Raw genomic sequence first — 17,238 nt, 5'->3', positions numbered from 1 at the left:
TAGGGTGGATGTCTCTATTGTGTAAATAGAAAGCGCAACGGATGTTTCGATAACGAATATAAAACATTATTATTGAATGCGTGTGGTGGATGTGCGGCGGTGCGGCGCGGTGCGAGGCGGGCTGGCGGCCGCGGTACCGGCGCGGGCTGCGGCATGCGGCGCGAGGCGGGCGCGCGGGCTCGCAGCCGGCGGCGGCGGCGCTGCCCCCCGCGGCGGTGGCGCGACGCTCGCCGGCCGGCCGCCGAGCCCGGCGCCGCTCAGTGTGCCGCGCGAGCCCGCCGCCGCCGCGCACCACCCGCGCCGAGCCCGCCGCGCGCCGCTTCACGCCACCCGTCATGGAGCATTTCATCGAGACCGTGCGCAAGTACCCGTGCCTGTGGAACACCACCGCCATTGAATACCGCGATCAGGAGTTAAAGGACGCCGCTTGGGCCGAAGTCATGAAGGAGACGGATCTTGCCTCCGGTAAGCGGCTCAGCGGCACCCGCGTGGTGCGCGCGGGCGTGTGGAGTGTGAAGCGCGATCGCCGGCCGTGGCGCCGCTGGCGGCCGGCGGTGTCGGCCGGCGCGCCGGCCCCACCCTCCGCGCCGCGCCCCGCTCGCTCACTCACACAGCCGCGCCAGCTGCACCGGGCGCGGTCTGGCTGTACACACACATACATACACGCACACAACGGGGCCGCTCCCGACATGTGTGAGCCCGTCCCGAGCCGCACTCCCGTCGTCGCGTCGCACGCCAGTTTTAATGTACTTATAATATAACTATTACGATGCTGAGATCTGGCGACAACTGATGCCTTATCCAATTTCCAACCCTCATGCTCATCTCACATTGAATTAAATACTTACAGATTTTCATTAGGTGCTTACTTGTTTAACTAGAAAAAAGAGTGGAATAACGTGAACTTCATAGATAGACCTCTCTAGATTAAGAGACTTATGCGGTGCCGCCGGGGTAATATTATCTTAACATTATTGGATAGTGCATAGCTTGCGAGGTTTTGTCTTGTCTAACTTATGGTCGCCGTACCGCCATAAATGGGACCATTAAATCTAAGTAACGCAGGTATCAAGGTATCTAGACACAAACGCTATTGGAATATAATTAAAGGATACTAACTGCTAAATATATTAATTATAGTTTCCATGGGGTTTAGAGCTTGTCGCTTGTTGGTTATTGGAGTACAAGCCTGCAGAGTAGTCCCAACTACCAATACTGACCAGATATATTGTTCACAGTTAAAGAAGTGAAGCTAAAATGGAAGAAGCTGCGCGACAGCTATCGGGACGCGCTGAAGAGACAGAGTGAAATGCTCGCCAAGGACCCGAGCAACACTACTAAGAAGAATTATCCCTGGAAGTACATGGGGCTCATGCAGTTCCTGCAGCCGTACATGAGTAACAGGAAGAAGCAGGCTGAGTCAGCATGCTATGCGGCGGCCGCGCACGACACGCACGAAATACACGACGCGCACGACACTCGCGACACCCATGACAACGGACACCCTGCCACCAACGGCGACGCGCACTCCTCCGATTCAGACTCCTCGGAGGCGGACTCGTCGCCAAAGCGCAAAAGTTGCGAGCGGCTAACCGTCATCGACAGGAAGCTCGACTACCTGTGCAAAGCGCAGAGCAAGCGCCAGTGCACCGAGGCGCAGTACCTCGAGCGCAAGCGCGGCTCGTCTCCGCCGCCGCTGCCCGACCCGCTCGACATATTCTTCAACAGCATGTGCCAGTCGACTAAACGGTTTCCGTTCCCTGCACAGATCAAGATCAAAAAGACTCTGTTCAACGCGGTGATCGAGGCGGAGGAGGCGCTCGTTGCGGAACAGCAGAACTATGCGAGCTTGTGGGCGCAAGGTGCGGGCAGCTCGTCCAGCAGCGACGCCGAGCCGCACGACGATGACGAGCGCAAGCCCTCCTGAGCCCGACTCTACCCCGCCGTCTACTACCTGTACGCCAACTACGCACACTTCGCGTCTGCAACCGCCGCCGCAGCCGCCGCTACCGCAGCGCGCTGACTCACCGACACGACGTGGCGCGAGGGCGAGCTGGCGCGGACCATCGGTTAGACTGGCAGCGTGGACACTTAGTGGTTTCGAGACTTTTGATTCATGTGTGCAGTGTGCGGGAGGCGGGGTTAGTGGGACGCCGGCACCGGTGCCCGTAAGAGTACCTACCTGTGTATGTACTGTTGAGTGTAGTGCGAACTCTTTGTTTCGGGTGGACAACATTATTAGTGACTTAGAGTAATTGATATTTTACCTGAAATCTCTTAAAAAGATATAACTGTAACGACTGTAAATGTATTAAAGTTTTTGTAACAATGTGACGTGACTTAAAACCAGCCGTTCCTTTTCCTTAATCCCAGAGGCGTAGCTCCCATAGGGCCAGGTGGTGCACTATGCAGTGCACCGGGGTCTTCATGGACAGGGGCCCCAGTTACTAACTACTGACTTTTTTTGTTTTTCACCCTGCGAAAACTAACTAATTGTATTTGGTCCCGCCCGGGACTAAATAAATTTGTTAGTTCGATCGATGTGAAATAAACTGAATAATAAAGCAAGTCACTGCTATACTACTGCGTAACATACATATATATACTTATAATAGTTTATGCACATACACTCAAAAACATTGTTGTTAGCAGCTAGGTACAGCGACGAATTTGGGATAGTCTATTTTAACGCATCGCAACGCAAGAGAGCGACTACTATGTGTTATTTTGCATACGATTGAAAATTTTGCTGCGAATGTCAAGACCTACAACTTACGAGTTGTTGCATCTAAGACAAAATTAAGTCTTGCTTTCGATGTAAAGACACACTCTTTATAATAATCAAGTTCAATTGAAGAAAGGGGTTGTTGTGCGAGAGTTGAGTTGTAACCCCAGATACAAAAGAAACTTTTAAAAAATAACCGTACGCTAGATCGGGGCGTTTAAATTACTTATATCTTTAGTAGTGCCCCGACGCGAGGACGCTTGTTTCATAACTTAACAAAGTGAGTACTCACAATAAAGTTAAAGAACAAACAAACACATTCTTTTGTCGGCAGTCTGGGATTATGTAAGTAAGTACATTTTTTATTTAATTTTTATCTCAAATTTTTAATACTATCTCATCACCAAGACCAAAGGCATAGATAATCTTCTATCTAACCGGTTTTCATTGTAATCAATCTTATGAGCCCAAACACAATATAATGTCTACTGTAAGATGCTGAGGAGTCGATGTGTCATCAACTAGGTTGCTATGTATTAGATAACTACCACCGAAGTTGCAGTAATGAAACGACATAGAATAATTGATTTGAACCTATAAAATGTTATACATTATTTAGAGTCCGTCAATATTAACTCTACCACCAGTTCGAAAAGCAGTTCACACCGGAGATGAACGGGCAAGAAACTCTGGTGTTGCTCTTTTCGAAATCAGTAAAGTAAAAACTATAGTACATGGTACAGAGCAAAAAAATATGTTGTTTACAGCAGTTCATTCATCTACTCGCAAAATAGGTATTGGTCCTTGGTGTGATCCAACGAAAGGTGCGTTCGGGTAAGATCGGATACAGGGTAAGATCGTATAACGAAAAAATACCATTAAACTATAGTTATTTTTTAGTTTAAGCTACATAGGCGGGACCAATGACGTTTTACAAATAGACGCGTCATACACTAACAAAATTGCAATAAAAACAGCGCAGTATTTACTATAGTCACAGCCCTAGCAGCTCACATTTATACGGCCCGAGTGGTTTCGAATGGGCCCGAACGTCGACCGCCCCGTCGCGTCGCCATGAGTTAAATAAAATTCATTTCTTAGTTAAAAAATAAGTTAAATAGTGTAAACTTATTACTAACGTATGAAATGAAAGGTTTTTTTCATTCACAGTTGGAGTATAATTTGTGAATCGTCTAAAAAGACAGAAAGGCATTTTATTTATAAAAATACAAAAAGTTACTAAGTCGACTAGCCGCGACAGTGGTTGGAGGTTGACCAAGTGAATGTCGGGCAATTGACAACATTTCAAAATGTAAACATGCCAAAAACAAATATACTGTTTCTTAATTTTTCCACTCTGAGTTCGATTATGAATTTTTAATATTTTTTTAATACTTAATTTCGAAGAAAAAAATTTAAAACCGAAAAATGCTTGATGACGTCACATATACGGTTGAATGAAATGGTTCCTCGGTCCACCTTACTATTTATTTTAAAAAACTAAGACACCGTCATTTGTCAACGTCAAATGTCAATATTACAATAGATACGTCACAACTGTTACTTTCAAAGAGAGAGAGAGAAACAAAAAAACTGTCACTTCACTTCTTTTTTACTGCAAAGCAAAGGTCATTGCGTTTTGAGCCGTATATTTGACGTCATTTGGTACTTACGTCGTTTTAGAATAAAACAAAATTCAAAGTGAAAATCATGAATGAAAATATCTGATTTTCGAAAAAAGAAAAAATATGGGTCTCATAATTTTAGATCTAGTTTCATAAAATATTAAAATTTGGGTATGTTGAAAAAATGAAATGTTGTCAATTACCTTGCTTTCGTCTTGCCAGTATTGAGCTCGGACAACGTAACTATGTAATAAAAACATTTTAGGGCGGCGACGCTGTTTCTTTTTGCCCCGCAATATATACCACAGTTTATGCTACGACCAAGAACAGGTGTGCTGTGTGCAGTAAAACAAAAAAGGTGGATTTGTCTGAATGTTACCACAAAAATATTTTTTCAAACATAATATGGCGTATTTTGTTCAACGAAAATCCTGTTTTTATCTTTAAAATATTTATATGATTAATATTTAAATCTTATATTAATAAAATGTTTTGCCCTTTTATAAAATTATATCTAAAATATTCACACGTAAGCTCTAAATTTTTTTTTTGAGTATTGTAGTAATTGTATACACGGCGGTCGCGTTTTCTATTGACGATTGGCAATCGTCGCAATATAATTATTACATTATATGGATACGTGGTAGGATAATGTGTAGCTAGTATCATCAATAGATTAAGTTTGGGTAATACTACAATTCAAAACTTGCAACACAAATATTTTGGTATAGTCATTGTTGATAGTATCGTTCTATTCCTTTCTTTCACAATTAATACTGCTTGTCATTGTTCTGAGATTAATACCTATTTATTATCATCCCTTTCTGTGGGACTAAATAGAAGAGAAGTCTATTGTTTCCTTTGTCTACGGTTTTACAAACGCGCGGTCTCAATAACATTTCACGGGAGTTTGCTGTCTCAACTCGACATTAAGTTACTTACGCTAACTGTTACTGCTTTTACAAAATTCAAATTTCAATATCCTGTGACTCTAGTGAGTGCATCCGCCGAAGCGTTTTATTTTTGCACAGAGTATTAGATGCGTTAAAATAAAATATTGTGTTACTACTTTTATGTTCCCGACTAAAATTCTTTTAAATATTATTGCAATCGATTTTAGGTGAAGCAGTAAGATAATGCATAGATAATTACAGTAATATTTTTATTTTATTTTATTTAAGTAATTAACGGTTTTTTTATTTTTTATTTAAGTACTTATACTATTATAAAAAAAAACATAAGACCGATACATATTATGAGCAAAACTAAGTAAATGTTGTGGTAGATGCATAGATTTAAATATAATAATAAAGTACATATCTGTTAAGTATAATCATTTGTTTTACATTATTCTTAATTATTTATCCTTTTACAAAAATCAAGTTAATTTATACTATATTCTTAATTTTGTTATAAATATGCGAAAGAAAAGTTGGCATCAAAAACTATGGAGTAAAGTAGGTACCCAAATAATAAATAATATTATTTAAAAAGGTATTACAAAATCATGGAATCATAATGTTATGGTTTTACTTTCATTTTCATAATCAATTTTCTTTTGATATGCTCATGAGTAAATATCGTACATATTGCAGACAATTTTTTTGTTATTTGTATTATCTATGGCAGCACACAACTCTAGCAACTATTTTCTTATCTGTGACAATGCATTATACAGCTTTGTCGACGCGAGGCTTGGCACTCGCGTTTCGCGCTTTCGTCTCCCGCCATTTTCGTATACTGTTATATTTGCTTGAGTGGTCCTGTATGTTTAATTAAGGTAAGCTTTCTAATTACTTATGTTCTAAATGTTGGATCACCAGTTGTTTATTATAAGAAACTAAGTATGTGTTCGTCGTATCTCCAGGTTGTTTGTGTTTTAGGTTATGTACCTATATTATATAGCTACTGATGCGTTTGTGACAATTAGGTGAATCAATAAATGCTAAATCACGTAGGTATCAAGGTAGTTAAATTAGATATAAATTGAATTGTGTCTATGTGTTTTAATTTTTGTTGTGACGTCATACCGCGTCGCGCGTTGTTGCTATTGATGACCCATTGCGTCGTTGCGTACCCAAGCCATAACGAAAATGCATCTGTACCTCTTCGCGGCCAAAGGTTATAGCGGGCATAATGGATGATTAGCGGCTAATTGTTACTGCGGCTAGTTTTTACTAATGTACGGACTTTTTTTACTAATTTACTAATGTCTTTTTTTTTCAGATATACATAAATTAAAATGTCTGACAAACCGAAGCGGCCGATGTCTGCATACCTGCTGTGGCTGAACAGTGCCCGAGATAAAATAAAATCTGAACACCCGGGCTTAAAAGTCACAGAGATTGCCAAAAAAGCTGGCGAGATCTGGCGCGGCATGGAGGACAAAAGCGAGTGGGAGGCGATGGCGGCCAAGGCGAAGGAACAATATACCGCCGACCTGGAGTTCTACAACGCGAACGGTGGCGATGGCGGCGAGGAGAAGAAAAAGAAGCCACAGAAGAGAGGCAAGAAGACCAAGAGCGCGCCCGCTGCCAAGTCAAGGAAAAAGAAACAGGAGTCTGAGGATGAGGATGACGCCGAGGAGGACAACGAAAGTGATTGATCTCGCACTGCTCTAGAATAATTTAGCTTGTAGTCACTCTAATGAAATAATATTTTTATGAGATTCCCATTGGTAATATTTTTTTGATCAAGTTTCATTATGAGCTAATTCGATGCAGCACAAGTATGCAGCATGCCACAAGGGGTGCGTGTGTGTCTCATTGTCATGATTCACTCTTAAACAAGAGTAAGAGTGAGGACAGCAGTGCTGGCCCTCCGATTGTATCTCTGTCAGAAAACTTAAAACTTCATGGTGCAAATACCTCAACATAATAATTTTGATATGACTCTTTTAAAATTGTTTTTTAATCATATAGATTTCTAGTTGTACTTAATATAATTTTGTGTAATATGTTCCGTATGCATTTATATCGTCATAAGTGTAAGTGAAACTATGCCAAGTATTTGTAAAATAAAAGACTATTTCATATAATGATTTGGATTTAAGGGTTGTTTTATTGTTTGCGCTACTGATTGTAATGTAAATCATGCTGCGGCCAGGGCACATGTAACTCTATTGCAAGAAGCTCTGTGATTTCACATGGGTGTGTTATTTTAATTATAGTGTAATGTAATGTATTACTTCATAAATGCACAAATCATTTAACGTAAAAGGTATGAAGTATAACGGGCTATGGTCTGCTGGGTGGATGCTAGCAATGTGAATGTAGTTTTCTGTCATACTGGTTTAATTTCGATTGTTTTCACTTTCCTTAGAGAATATGTAAGGTATTTACAGAAATTGTACCACTACATAACAGGGGCTATGAATTTATAATGTACCTTAAATTATAAAAAGAAATTGGTCCCGGGAGTATCTGCTATGGTTGAGTATACATAGATTTCTAGTAATTTTTATCTGCTGCAACAAATGTGTGCACTGGAAGAGGTTAATTACATGGCCAGTTGTCAAAAAAAAGCAATTTGAGCACCTAACATGGTTAAGTGAAACCATGTTAGATTAATAAAATATTGTTATTCCTATAAAGAAATAGGTACATATAAGTTATATTTTGTGATAATTGTTATACTATAATGGATAATTTAGTATGCTCTGGGATCTTATAATACTAAATACAAGTAGGTACCTATCAACGCATCATTTATTTGGGTATTATCAAGACATAATTTTTTCATGTGGTTTATTTCCATTTATAAAAACATACTTTTTATATAAGTAACTTATTATAGAAGTACCTATCAAATGAGTTTGAATCTTGGATAAGTATGTTAAAAAAATATCTACATAGCCAACTGTTTTTACTTCTATTGCCAGGCATACCTACGTAGTATTTGTATTCTCTTTGGGCATACCAGTATACGAGGAGGTAGCTATTAATTGCAATAAATTATTACAATTTTGTATAAACACGTAATGGCTATAAACTTCGTGAAAATATGAAGCTGTCCACTTCTATACAAGTGATAATACTGGTAGGTAACTAACATGAGTAATAATCTTTTATCTTTTGTGACTTTATTTTCCTAGATCTATGTAGTCCGCGAGTCACGGCTCCGCGATGGCCGAAAATAAAACTAGATAGAAAAATATAAACTACAGCGGCCGCCGGCCCCGACCTAATCGATAACCGGCGATTTAAAAAACTAGCCGGCCAACGAGAGCGTCTGCGCTCTTGCTTTTTCATGTGTTTCTGCGTGCGTCCTGCTCGCGCAAGGTATTGCGCGCCGTGACGGAACGAGACGTCCGTGTTTGCGCGCTTGCTTCTTGGTGCGCGTGTGTGTCTGCCGTTGTGCGCGTCGACGTGTTCGGTGTTTTGCGCCGCGTCCTCGCCGCGGTATGACGTGTTGTTGACGTGTTTTTTTTTGCACAAATGCTGCAATAAGTTTGTGAATTTTGGCTAAAAATGTCAGTGAAACGTGAAATGCCAGATTATGACGACCCATTGGCGCTGCAAGCGCACGCGGCGGTGGGTCGGCTCGTGGACTCCAACCAGGCCGACGACCGTAAGATGATTCGACTGGTGCGCGAGCGGCCTCTGTTGTACGCGAGGAACAACATGCCCGTGGCAAGCTACTACACGCAAGTCAAGCTGCTGTGGCAGGAGGTCGCCGACGAGATGGGCTGGAGCGGTACTGTTTCTTTACTAATCTTATCTGTATGTCGTTTCAAAAGTAGTGGCCTTACACTACCTACCCACTGCTAATGACCTGCAATTGGACCTACTTACGCAAAAGGGAATCAACCCACACAATGATAGTTTTGAGAAAAAGCTGTTTTTGTCCAATTTTTGTATACAAGACAATTGTTTGTTATTTTGGACGAAAAATATTTACAATATTGTAAAAAATACTTTATTCTATCTATACAAATATAATATTGATGAAAATCATTTAACATAATTAAGGAATTTAAAAATAACTCAATGGTTCCTTTTAGCAAAACTATTTCTGTGTGGATTGATCTCTTGTTAATTTTTTATCTTGGAATAATTCTATAATAAAAATATAAAATGTCATATTTATTTAATATATTTTACTGAAAAAAATATTTTTATTTATTTCCACATACAACTATTTTACAGGTAATACCCAATACAATAGCGTAGTACAATAGTTATGTAAAATAAAAATTCTTATATTAAAATGTTTTGTGGAATATCAAAAATTACTTAATCTAAATATTATTCTACTTCAAAATCAGACTGACCCGAAAAACCTTCCAGATCGTCTTCTATATTTGCATTTCCGTCAAGCTTGACGTAAAATTCATGTGAGTCTTATGGGATGGTTCTTTGTAAAAACAAAAACAATTTCGTAGATTTTTTTAGATTTTCCGGTTACCATGGGGCTTGGATCTTGTTAGTTTATTGAACAACTAGTGTTATGTGGGTTGGTAAACTTGTGTTGAAAACGGTTTGTTCAGTAAAAATTGTCATATCATTTTGATCTTTACAGAGAGGATAGAAGGTACATTTTGAAAGCTCTCTTCATACTTAACTCGATTTTGGCACATGTGTGTATTGGTTCCTGTTTGCATAAGTAGGTCCAATTTGTATGTGTCAACATACGATAGGTGGATCTCCAACGTTTGGACGTATGAAAGATATTAAGTTGATTCTTATTATGTTAATCATAAGCATTTAAATCGTGCAGCGAAAGAAAATAGTGATTGGTGACATTTTAGCGCCATCACATCTTTTGTTTTTTGTTGATACTCTGTTATAGACTAACGTTTGAGGGCTGAGGATGGGAGTTGCGAAATAAATCAAGTAATTGTCTATATTATAATGTAAACTGTCTTGACAATGAGAGATAATAATATTATATTAAATACGTATTAAAATGAAATACGTAGGCACTTTTCACGCCTAAGTACCTCTTGTATGTGGCAGATACGTATTTCTACATAGGTATTCATAAAATATAGCTACATAGAAGTGCTATATTAAATAGGCACTGGAGAGATGCTTTGCGTTTGGGCCTAAATATAGGTAATTAGTAACATTTCGGTCTAAACCAATGGTCTAATATACTTCACCATTTTATAATGGTGCAATAAAAACAAAAAACTACAAATCAATTAGCCAGGTGTATGTAATAATAATGATTACCTCGGTTCTAATCGCCTACTCGTGGTGGTAGCGCACTTAATCCGTGAATTATTTATCAGTTTCTTTGATACACGGAACGGGAACCTTACAGAACGGTACCTATAAGTGCATGATAAATGGTTATTATACCGATCATATCATGCGACGGAAATGGCCTGGGATCTGCCTTAGATACCTATTTTATAGCCTTATGTAGGTGATAAGATACTACCTATTATAGTAAAACCCGCTTAATATGATTTCTTATGAATATATAGAATGTCGACTGACGAGCGATGATTACCCTTTGACAGTCGACACAATTATGTCGGTTTGTTAGAACCGGATATACCTACACATTGATGAAAATTGCAGCCGTAGTTGGTGTTTGCAGCAGGCGTAAAATTTACCAAAAAACTACAAAACGTGTGGCACCCTAATAGTTATTTTTTTAAATATTTTTTTTAATGATATGAGGTGCAAACGATTACGACACTACTACACGAGCTTAGGCTCGTGACGGTTTTTGGACGAATTGTGAGGAGCCCCGAGAATATTATTATTAAAGCTATTTTAAATGATAATTTGATCTTATTGTAATTCTCCCTGTGTAAGCTTATAAGTGGGTGATAATAATGTCTTTATAAAAATAAAAATTTGTGATGCGACAATAGTCTGACATTGAGGAAGGTAGATTGGTCTACTCTACTACTACTTACTTTCATAGTTCGATGAGCTATAGATTTTTTATGGAGGGTAGATAAAAGTTAGGAATAAGGTCTATTTATTCACTAAGTTCTAGATGTTGCCCACGAGATTTTTTTTTATGTACTTATATATGTTTGTTTGTTTATTTATTTCTCTCTTACAAATATTACAAGTATATTTAAATACAAGTATATTAAATTTATGTTCAGCTGGTACTTAAAATAGGAAGACTTGAGCTACAAGTACCAGCAACCTTTCAATGACTCAGTTTTATTTACTTGTATAAAACAAAGTTTTAACAATGTGCGACTAATCTCATATAAAATGTTGCAATTATACGTCTCTATTTATAACAAAACTAGCTTATGCCCGCGGCTACGCCCGCGTTATAAAATTTTTCAGGCTAAAGTTTCCCGTTATAAAAGTAGTGGTTTCCCGGGAGCCTATGTTCTTCCCAGGATCTCAAACTGACTCCATACCAAATTTCATCTTAATACGTTGGGTAGTTTTTGAGTTTAACACGTTCAGGTAGACAGATGCAGCGGGGGACTGTTTTATAATATATTTTTTAGAACTTTTTAAGAGGAACAATCCCGTCATACATCATTGTTGCATAACTTTAACCGTTTACGCAGGGCACGCAACGGAAGCTCTCAAAACTAATAAATTGTCCCCGTGTTTGCAACATGTTTCATTACTGCTCCGCTCCTTTTGGTCATAGCGTGATGATATATAGCCTATAGCACTCCACGAACAAAGGGCTATCCAACGCAAAAAGAATTTTACAGTTTGGACCGGTAGTGCCTGAGATTAGCCATTACTGATCCGCTCCTATTGGGTATAGCGTGATGATATATAGCCTATAGTACTCCACGAATAAAGGGCTATCCAACGCAAAAAGAATTTTTCAGTTTGGACCGGTAGTTCCTGAGATTAGCCATTACTGCTCCGCTCCTATTGGGTATAGCGTGATGATATATAGCCTATAGCACTCCACGAACAAAGGGCTATCCAACGCAAAAAGAATTTTTCAGTTTGGACCGGTAGTGCCTGAGATTAGCCATTACTGCTCCGCTCATATTGGGTATAGCGTGATGATATATAGCCTATAGCACTCCACGAACAAAGGGCTATCCAACGCAAAAAGAATTTTTCAGTTTGGACCGGTAGTTCCTGAGATTAGCCATTACTGCTCCGCTCCTATTGGGTATAGCGTGATGATATATAGCCTATAGCACTCCACGAACAAAGGGCTATCCAACGCAAAAAGAATTTTTCAGTTTGGACCGGTAGTTCCTGAGATTAGCGCGTTCAAACAAACAAACAAACAAACAAACAAACAAATTCTTCAGCTTTATATAATAGTATAGATAAAGGATTCGACAATGACTTATCATTGTCGAATCGAATTTTATAAGGCTTACCTTATAAAAAGCCAAAACTAGAAAAGAAAGAAACATAGTGGTAATAGCATTATAATTCATTTTAGCAAAATTTAATGTACTACATATGTACATAGTACTAAAAATAAAATGAAAAAAAAACAACACACGCTTTTCAGAAAATTTGTACTTCGACGGCCGAGCGTTGCACGGATGAAAATTCGGAAAATCTAGTTTTCCCGAACAACAACAAAGATAACTTTTTTATTCATTACTCATCTCATCATTTTATTAGAGAAAAGATTCGTAGGCGTTGTAGCCAAGTAGCAGCCCGGTCGGCTCTTAAATTTTCGTACGCTTTCGAAAAACGGGACAATTTTGTGTCCCCGAGATTTTTGTGGGGACACCGGGACAGATTATCGAAAAAAGGGACGGTCCCGTTTAAAACAGGACGTCAGGTCACGTTACACTAAGACCAAGTCCTTAAATATGTATAAATTCTAAGCAACTATTAAACGAAAATTGAGTACTAAATCTTATTATTTATTAAGATACACTAAACAGATTACTGACAATAATAATAAATTACATTAAGTACAGTGGATCTAATGGCTAGTCAGAATTCAAATAAACAACTTATCCAAATTAGGTGACACGTACATGTTACTTAGTTACAAAATAATAATCTATACTATTATATAAAGCTGAAGAGTTTGTTTGTTTGTTTGTTTGTTTGAACGCGCTAATCTCAGGAACTACCAGTCCAAATTGAAAAATTATTTTTGCGTTGGATAGCCCTTTGTTCGTGGAGTGCTATAGGCTATATATCATCACGCTATACCCAATAGGAGCGGGGCAGTAATGGCTAATCTCAGGAACTACCGGTCCAAACTGAAAAATTCTTTTTTGTGTTGGATAGCCCTTTGTTAGTGGAGTGCTATAGGCTATATATCATCACGCTATGACCAATAGGAGCGGAGCAGTAATGACTAATCTCAGGAACTACCGGTTCGAACTGAAAAAATATTTTTGTGTTGGATAGCTTTTTATTTGTGTAGTGCTATAGGCTATATATCATCACGCTATGACCAATAAGAGCGGAGCAGTAATGGCTAATCTCAGAAACTACCGGTTCAAACTGAAAAAATATTTTTGTGTTGGATAGTTCTTTGTTCGTGGAGTACTATGGGGTATATATCATCACGCTATGACCAATAGGAGCGGAGCAGTAATGGCTAATCTCAGGAACTATCAGATCGAACTGATAAAAATATTTTTGTGTTGGATAGCACTTTGTTCCTGGAGTGCTATAGGCTATATATCATCACGCTATGACCAATCGGAGCGGAGCAGTAATGAAACATGTTGCAAAAACGGGGAAAGATTATTAGTTTTGAGAGCTTCCGTTGCGTGCGCTGCGTAAACGGTTAAAGTTATGCAACAATGATGTATGACGGGATTGTTCCTCTTAAAAAGTTCTAAAAAATATATTAAAAAAAAACAAAGTCCCCCGCTGCATCTGTCTGCCTGAACGTGTTAAACTCAAAAACTACCCAACGTATTATGATGAAATTTGGTATGGAGACAGTTTGAGAGGCTCCCGGGAAACTACTACTTTTATAACGGAAAACTTTAGCCTGAAAAACTTTATAACGCGGGCGGAGCCGCGGGCAAAAGCTAGTAATAAATATAAAACATATTGACTAAGGCAAGGCAGATGATGTGGGAGTTATATATTGTTGTGTGGATTAAGTGTTATGTGATTTTTTTGGGATCATGTCGTAATTTGATACAATATTTTTTTTTAAATTCATCCTAAGTACGTAATAGAATTCATTACCTCGGTGGTGTAGTTATATGTACAGTACGATTGCAGTTATGAGGCTTTGGGGTCGATCCTCGGGTCGGGAAAAGTTATATTGGGTTTCTTACTCAATATCAGCCCGGAGTATGGAATTTGTGCCCAATATAGCGCTAAGTTTGCCCTTCATCACACCAGGAGACGGACTACACACTGGAAATTGGCAGTTGCACCTCTGCCTACGCCTTCGGAGATAAAGGGCATGAGTGTGTAATATAATTAATTGTTAGCGGCTTGGGTATAACATACTCTCTAACTGTCGGCGCCTGCCGCGGCGTCGTGTGCCGGGTCGGCCACTTACCTGCAATATGTTTGAGGAGGCCCACAGCTGGCACATGGCCCACACTGGCTGGGCGACGAAATAGACAGCGGCGGTGCAGGTACTCAGACGGAGTGGTACTTACCCGTAAGGGTTGTAATGAACACTAAATGTAATGCATGAGTTGTGTGGTGTGTGCAGTGGCGGACGTGCGCCGCAAGTGGTCCCACGTGCGCAACTCGTACTCGCGGCACCTGCGCAATGAGATCCACGGCGCGCGCACCGGCAAGGGCCGCATGGTCTCGCGCTGGTACCTCGCCGACGAGCTCAACTTCCTCAAGGAGCACATGGCCACCGACATGTCAGTATCGACTACCGTTTAATACCTTACAATAATAATTAAGTATAGGAAGCTAAAAAAACTGATTGACCTGACTACGAAAATAAAAAACTTCGCTATGTGGTAAAATAAATTGAAATGTCGATAACGTTAACTTTCAAACTAAAAAGCAAGGCGGCGCCTTCACACAGGTTTTTTTATTTTCCTGGTTAGGCTGCACCGCAGCTGTATAAACATTTTGATAGCGCAATAATTATGTTAAGTATATTTTTAACTTTTGTATTATTTCTATATTAGTAACTTTTATTTATAAAACTTTATATTTGAGTCCGTTTGGCACTGGTTAGTGTGGTGTTGTTTCGCAGGAGGTCATCACCGTACTCGACGTGGATGGAGCTGTCGGAGAAGACGCCGCCGAGCGAGCGCGTGGAAGTAAAGCCGTTCCTGCAGACGCCATGGTTCGCGCTACCTGCGCATGCGCACGCGCACACCAAGCTCGAGCCGGACACCCACACCGACGACAGCTCCGGCTCGCACACCTTCGAGGCCGACGAAAATTCCGCTTACTTCCAATTCTTCAGGGGCATTCACAACGACTACCAGGAACTGCCGGCGCGCAAGCAGCGCCTGTTCCGCCGCCAGTGTCTGCAGCTGCTGCACGCGTTGCTCGACGAGGACGACTCGCAGAGCGACGCCATGAACCTCTCCAGCTCGGGACAGCCCGACGAGCTCGAACAGAAGGTGTGCGTCGACAGTCCCAACACTGTGTTGCCGCACTGAGCACGCACACGCACAGTGGTCAAGTGAGTCGTGTAACGGCAGATGTATACCTATCAACTACGACTATGAGTAGACTGTATATTATATTTGATGTAGGTGGACTTTACGCTCCAGTTTTCTCGGCTGTGGTCACGTTTCGAAGCAAGGAAAATGCGGTTTTAGTAAGCATCTTATATATCTTAAAAAAGTACGCACAAGCCGCCGATATGATACCTATTACCTGTACTATAATTTTGGGATTGCAGATCTAGATTACAGATCACAGCACAGCGGCTTCTCACGAGCGGACCACTGTTTTTGAATGCCGCGAGCGGAGTTAGTTCCTATTATAGTAAAAGTTACTGTATATAAAGATGACATTTTTTTTCGAATGAGACATTGTATTTATTTAAGGGTGTTCTAGTCGGTCGGCGTTGTCGAGGCAACAAAGTAACATGAAAAAGAAAAATATTTATTGTTCACCAATAGTATTATTCCTTTATTTATCATAGAATTGCTGTAAAATTGTAAAAACTGTTAACAATTAGAATAATAAAAGTGACAACCGATCAACTTTTTTATGTGTCTCGTAATTGTAAGATATATGTGTATTCTGTAGAGTAGGTATGATAAATTGTTTTTCGTGTAGTGGCGTACTTCTACGATGCATGGAATAGACCTTCAGGACCAACAACCAAAATCTGTGTAGATTTAAAACACACGTGATGAGATGGGACCGTGGGCGCACCAGCTGCACCGCCGACTATCTCATCGGTGTTAGCCGTCAACTTTTATCGTACTTTACCAATAATATCTATGTTAAGTATTAATATACTAACTATAGGGTAGCCACAATGTTCGGGTGAAGCGGTCGCGGGCCTTCACTTCGCTTAGTTGTGATAGCTCGAGAAAATACAACTGTTACAGAAAAAATAATATTTTCTTTCAATATCTTGATGTCATATTTATTTCTCAGTCTTACTAATATTATATAATATTTTATATTGTAATATCATAAAGAGGAAATATTTGTTGGATTGTATTTTAACATCGATAAACTCTGGAACTACTACACGGATGTTAATTTTTTAAAATTATTAGATATGTACTTACATTATCCCTGAGTGTTATCGACCGCTTTTTATTCTGGGAATGAACGTTACCGTGGGCGAAGTGACGAGGAATGTCTTATATTATTGTAATATATTGATGGGCTTAAAAATGGCGACGTGACGATCTCATGTTTCTCATATTGTGTAATTTAATCGCTTCCTAGTATAGTGTTGTAGAAAAAGCAACATAAATTGTCGGGAATTCCTCGACGCGACCGAGTTAAAACATTGTAGGACAAAACATACTACTTTTATCATATAATATAGCTAAAGTATAAACGTGAACGTTACCAGGAGAAATAATACTTCTGC

At 39.7% G+C, this 17,238-nt stretch overlaps 3 protein-coding genes across 5 annotated transcripts; all 3 read left to right on the top strand.

Moving 5' to 3' along the window:
• The first annotated feature begins 270 nt into the window (after positions 1-270).
• LOC115444182 lies at positions 271-2,331 on the top strand. Of its 2 annotated transcripts, none has more exons than XM_030169854.2 (2): positions 271-465; positions 1,239-2,331. In XM_030169854.2, the coding sequence occupies exons 1-2, from the start codon at positions 336-338 to the stop codon at positions 1,925-1,927; spliced, it is 819 nt and encodes a 272-aa protein (XP_030025714.1). In that variant the 5' UTR covers positions 271-335; the 3' UTR covers positions 1,928-2,331. The 2 variants fall into 2 exon arrangements, with proteins under 2 accessions (XP_030025714.1, XP_037293214.1); XM_037437317.1 differs by lacking the exon at positions 271-465 and adding an exon at positions 595-954.
• Positions 2,332-5,963: 3,632 nt separating this feature from the next.
• On the top strand, positions 5,964-7,401 carry LOC115444181 (high mobility group protein D). 2 transcript variants are annotated; one of them, XM_030169853.2, is made up of 2 exons: positions 5,964-6,130; positions 6,577-7,401. In XM_030169853.2, the coding sequence occupies exon 2, from the start codon at positions 6,593-6,595 to the stop codon at positions 6,953-6,955; it is 363 nt and encodes a 120-aa protein (XP_030025713.1). In that variant the 5' UTR covers positions 5,964-6,130; positions 6,577-6,592; the 3' UTR covers positions 6,956-7,401. The 2 variants fall into 2 exon arrangements, with proteins under 2 accessions (XP_030025713.1, XP_037293060.1); XM_037437163.1 differs by lacking the exon at positions 5,964-6,130 and adding an exon at positions 6,163-6,304.
• Positions 7,402-8,729: 1,328 nt separating this feature from the next.
• On the top strand, positions 8,730-16,892 carry LOC115444180. The gene is made up of 3 exons (XM_030169852.2): positions 8,730-9,045; positions 14,917-15,076; positions 15,421-16,892. The coding sequence occupies exons 1-3, from the start codon at positions 8,820-8,822 to the stop codon at positions 15,833-15,835; spliced, it is 801 nt and encodes a 266-aa protein (XP_030025712.1). The 5' UTR covers positions 8,730-8,819; the 3' UTR covers positions 15,836-16,892.
• The last annotated feature ends 346 nt before the right edge of the window (positions 16,893-17,238 follow it).

The sequence above is a fragment of the Manduca sexta genome, chromosome 10 (genome assembly GCF_014839805.1).
Source record: "Manduca sexta isolate Smith_Timp_Sample1 chromosome 10, JHU_Msex_v1.0, whole genome shotgun sequence".
Taxonomy (NCBI): Eukaryota; Metazoa; Arthropoda; class Insecta; order Lepidoptera; family Sphingidae; genus Manduca; species Manduca sexta.
This window is presented reverse-complemented; position numbering and strand designations above follow the sequence as displayed.

Bases quoted from the DNA above. Each gene is read 5' to 3' on its own strand.
- LOC115444181 (XM_030169853.2), top strand. From the start codon at position 6,593: ATGTCTGACAAACCGAAGCGGCCGATGTCTGCATACCTGCTGTGGCTG.
- LOC115444180 (XM_030169852.2), top strand. From the start codon at position 8,820: ATGTCAGTGAAACGTGAAATGCCAGATTATGACGACCCATTGGCGCTG. The intron at 9,046-14,916 runs GTACTGTTTCTT...TGGTGTGTGCAG, and splicing joins CGACGAGATGGGCTGGAGCG to TGGCGGACGTGCGCCGCAAG. The intron at 15,077-15,420 runs GTCAGTATCGAC...GTTGTTTCGCAG, and splicing joins GAGCACATGGCCACCGACAT to GAGGTCATCACCGTACTCGA.
- LOC115444182 (XM_030169854.2), top strand. From the start codon at position 336: ATGGAGCATTTCATCGAGACCGTGCGCAAGTACCCGTGCCTGTGGAAC. The intron at 466-1,238 runs GTAAGCGGCTCA...TATTGTTCACAG, and splicing joins GGAGACGGATCTTGCCTCCG to TTAAAGAAGTGAAGCTAAAA.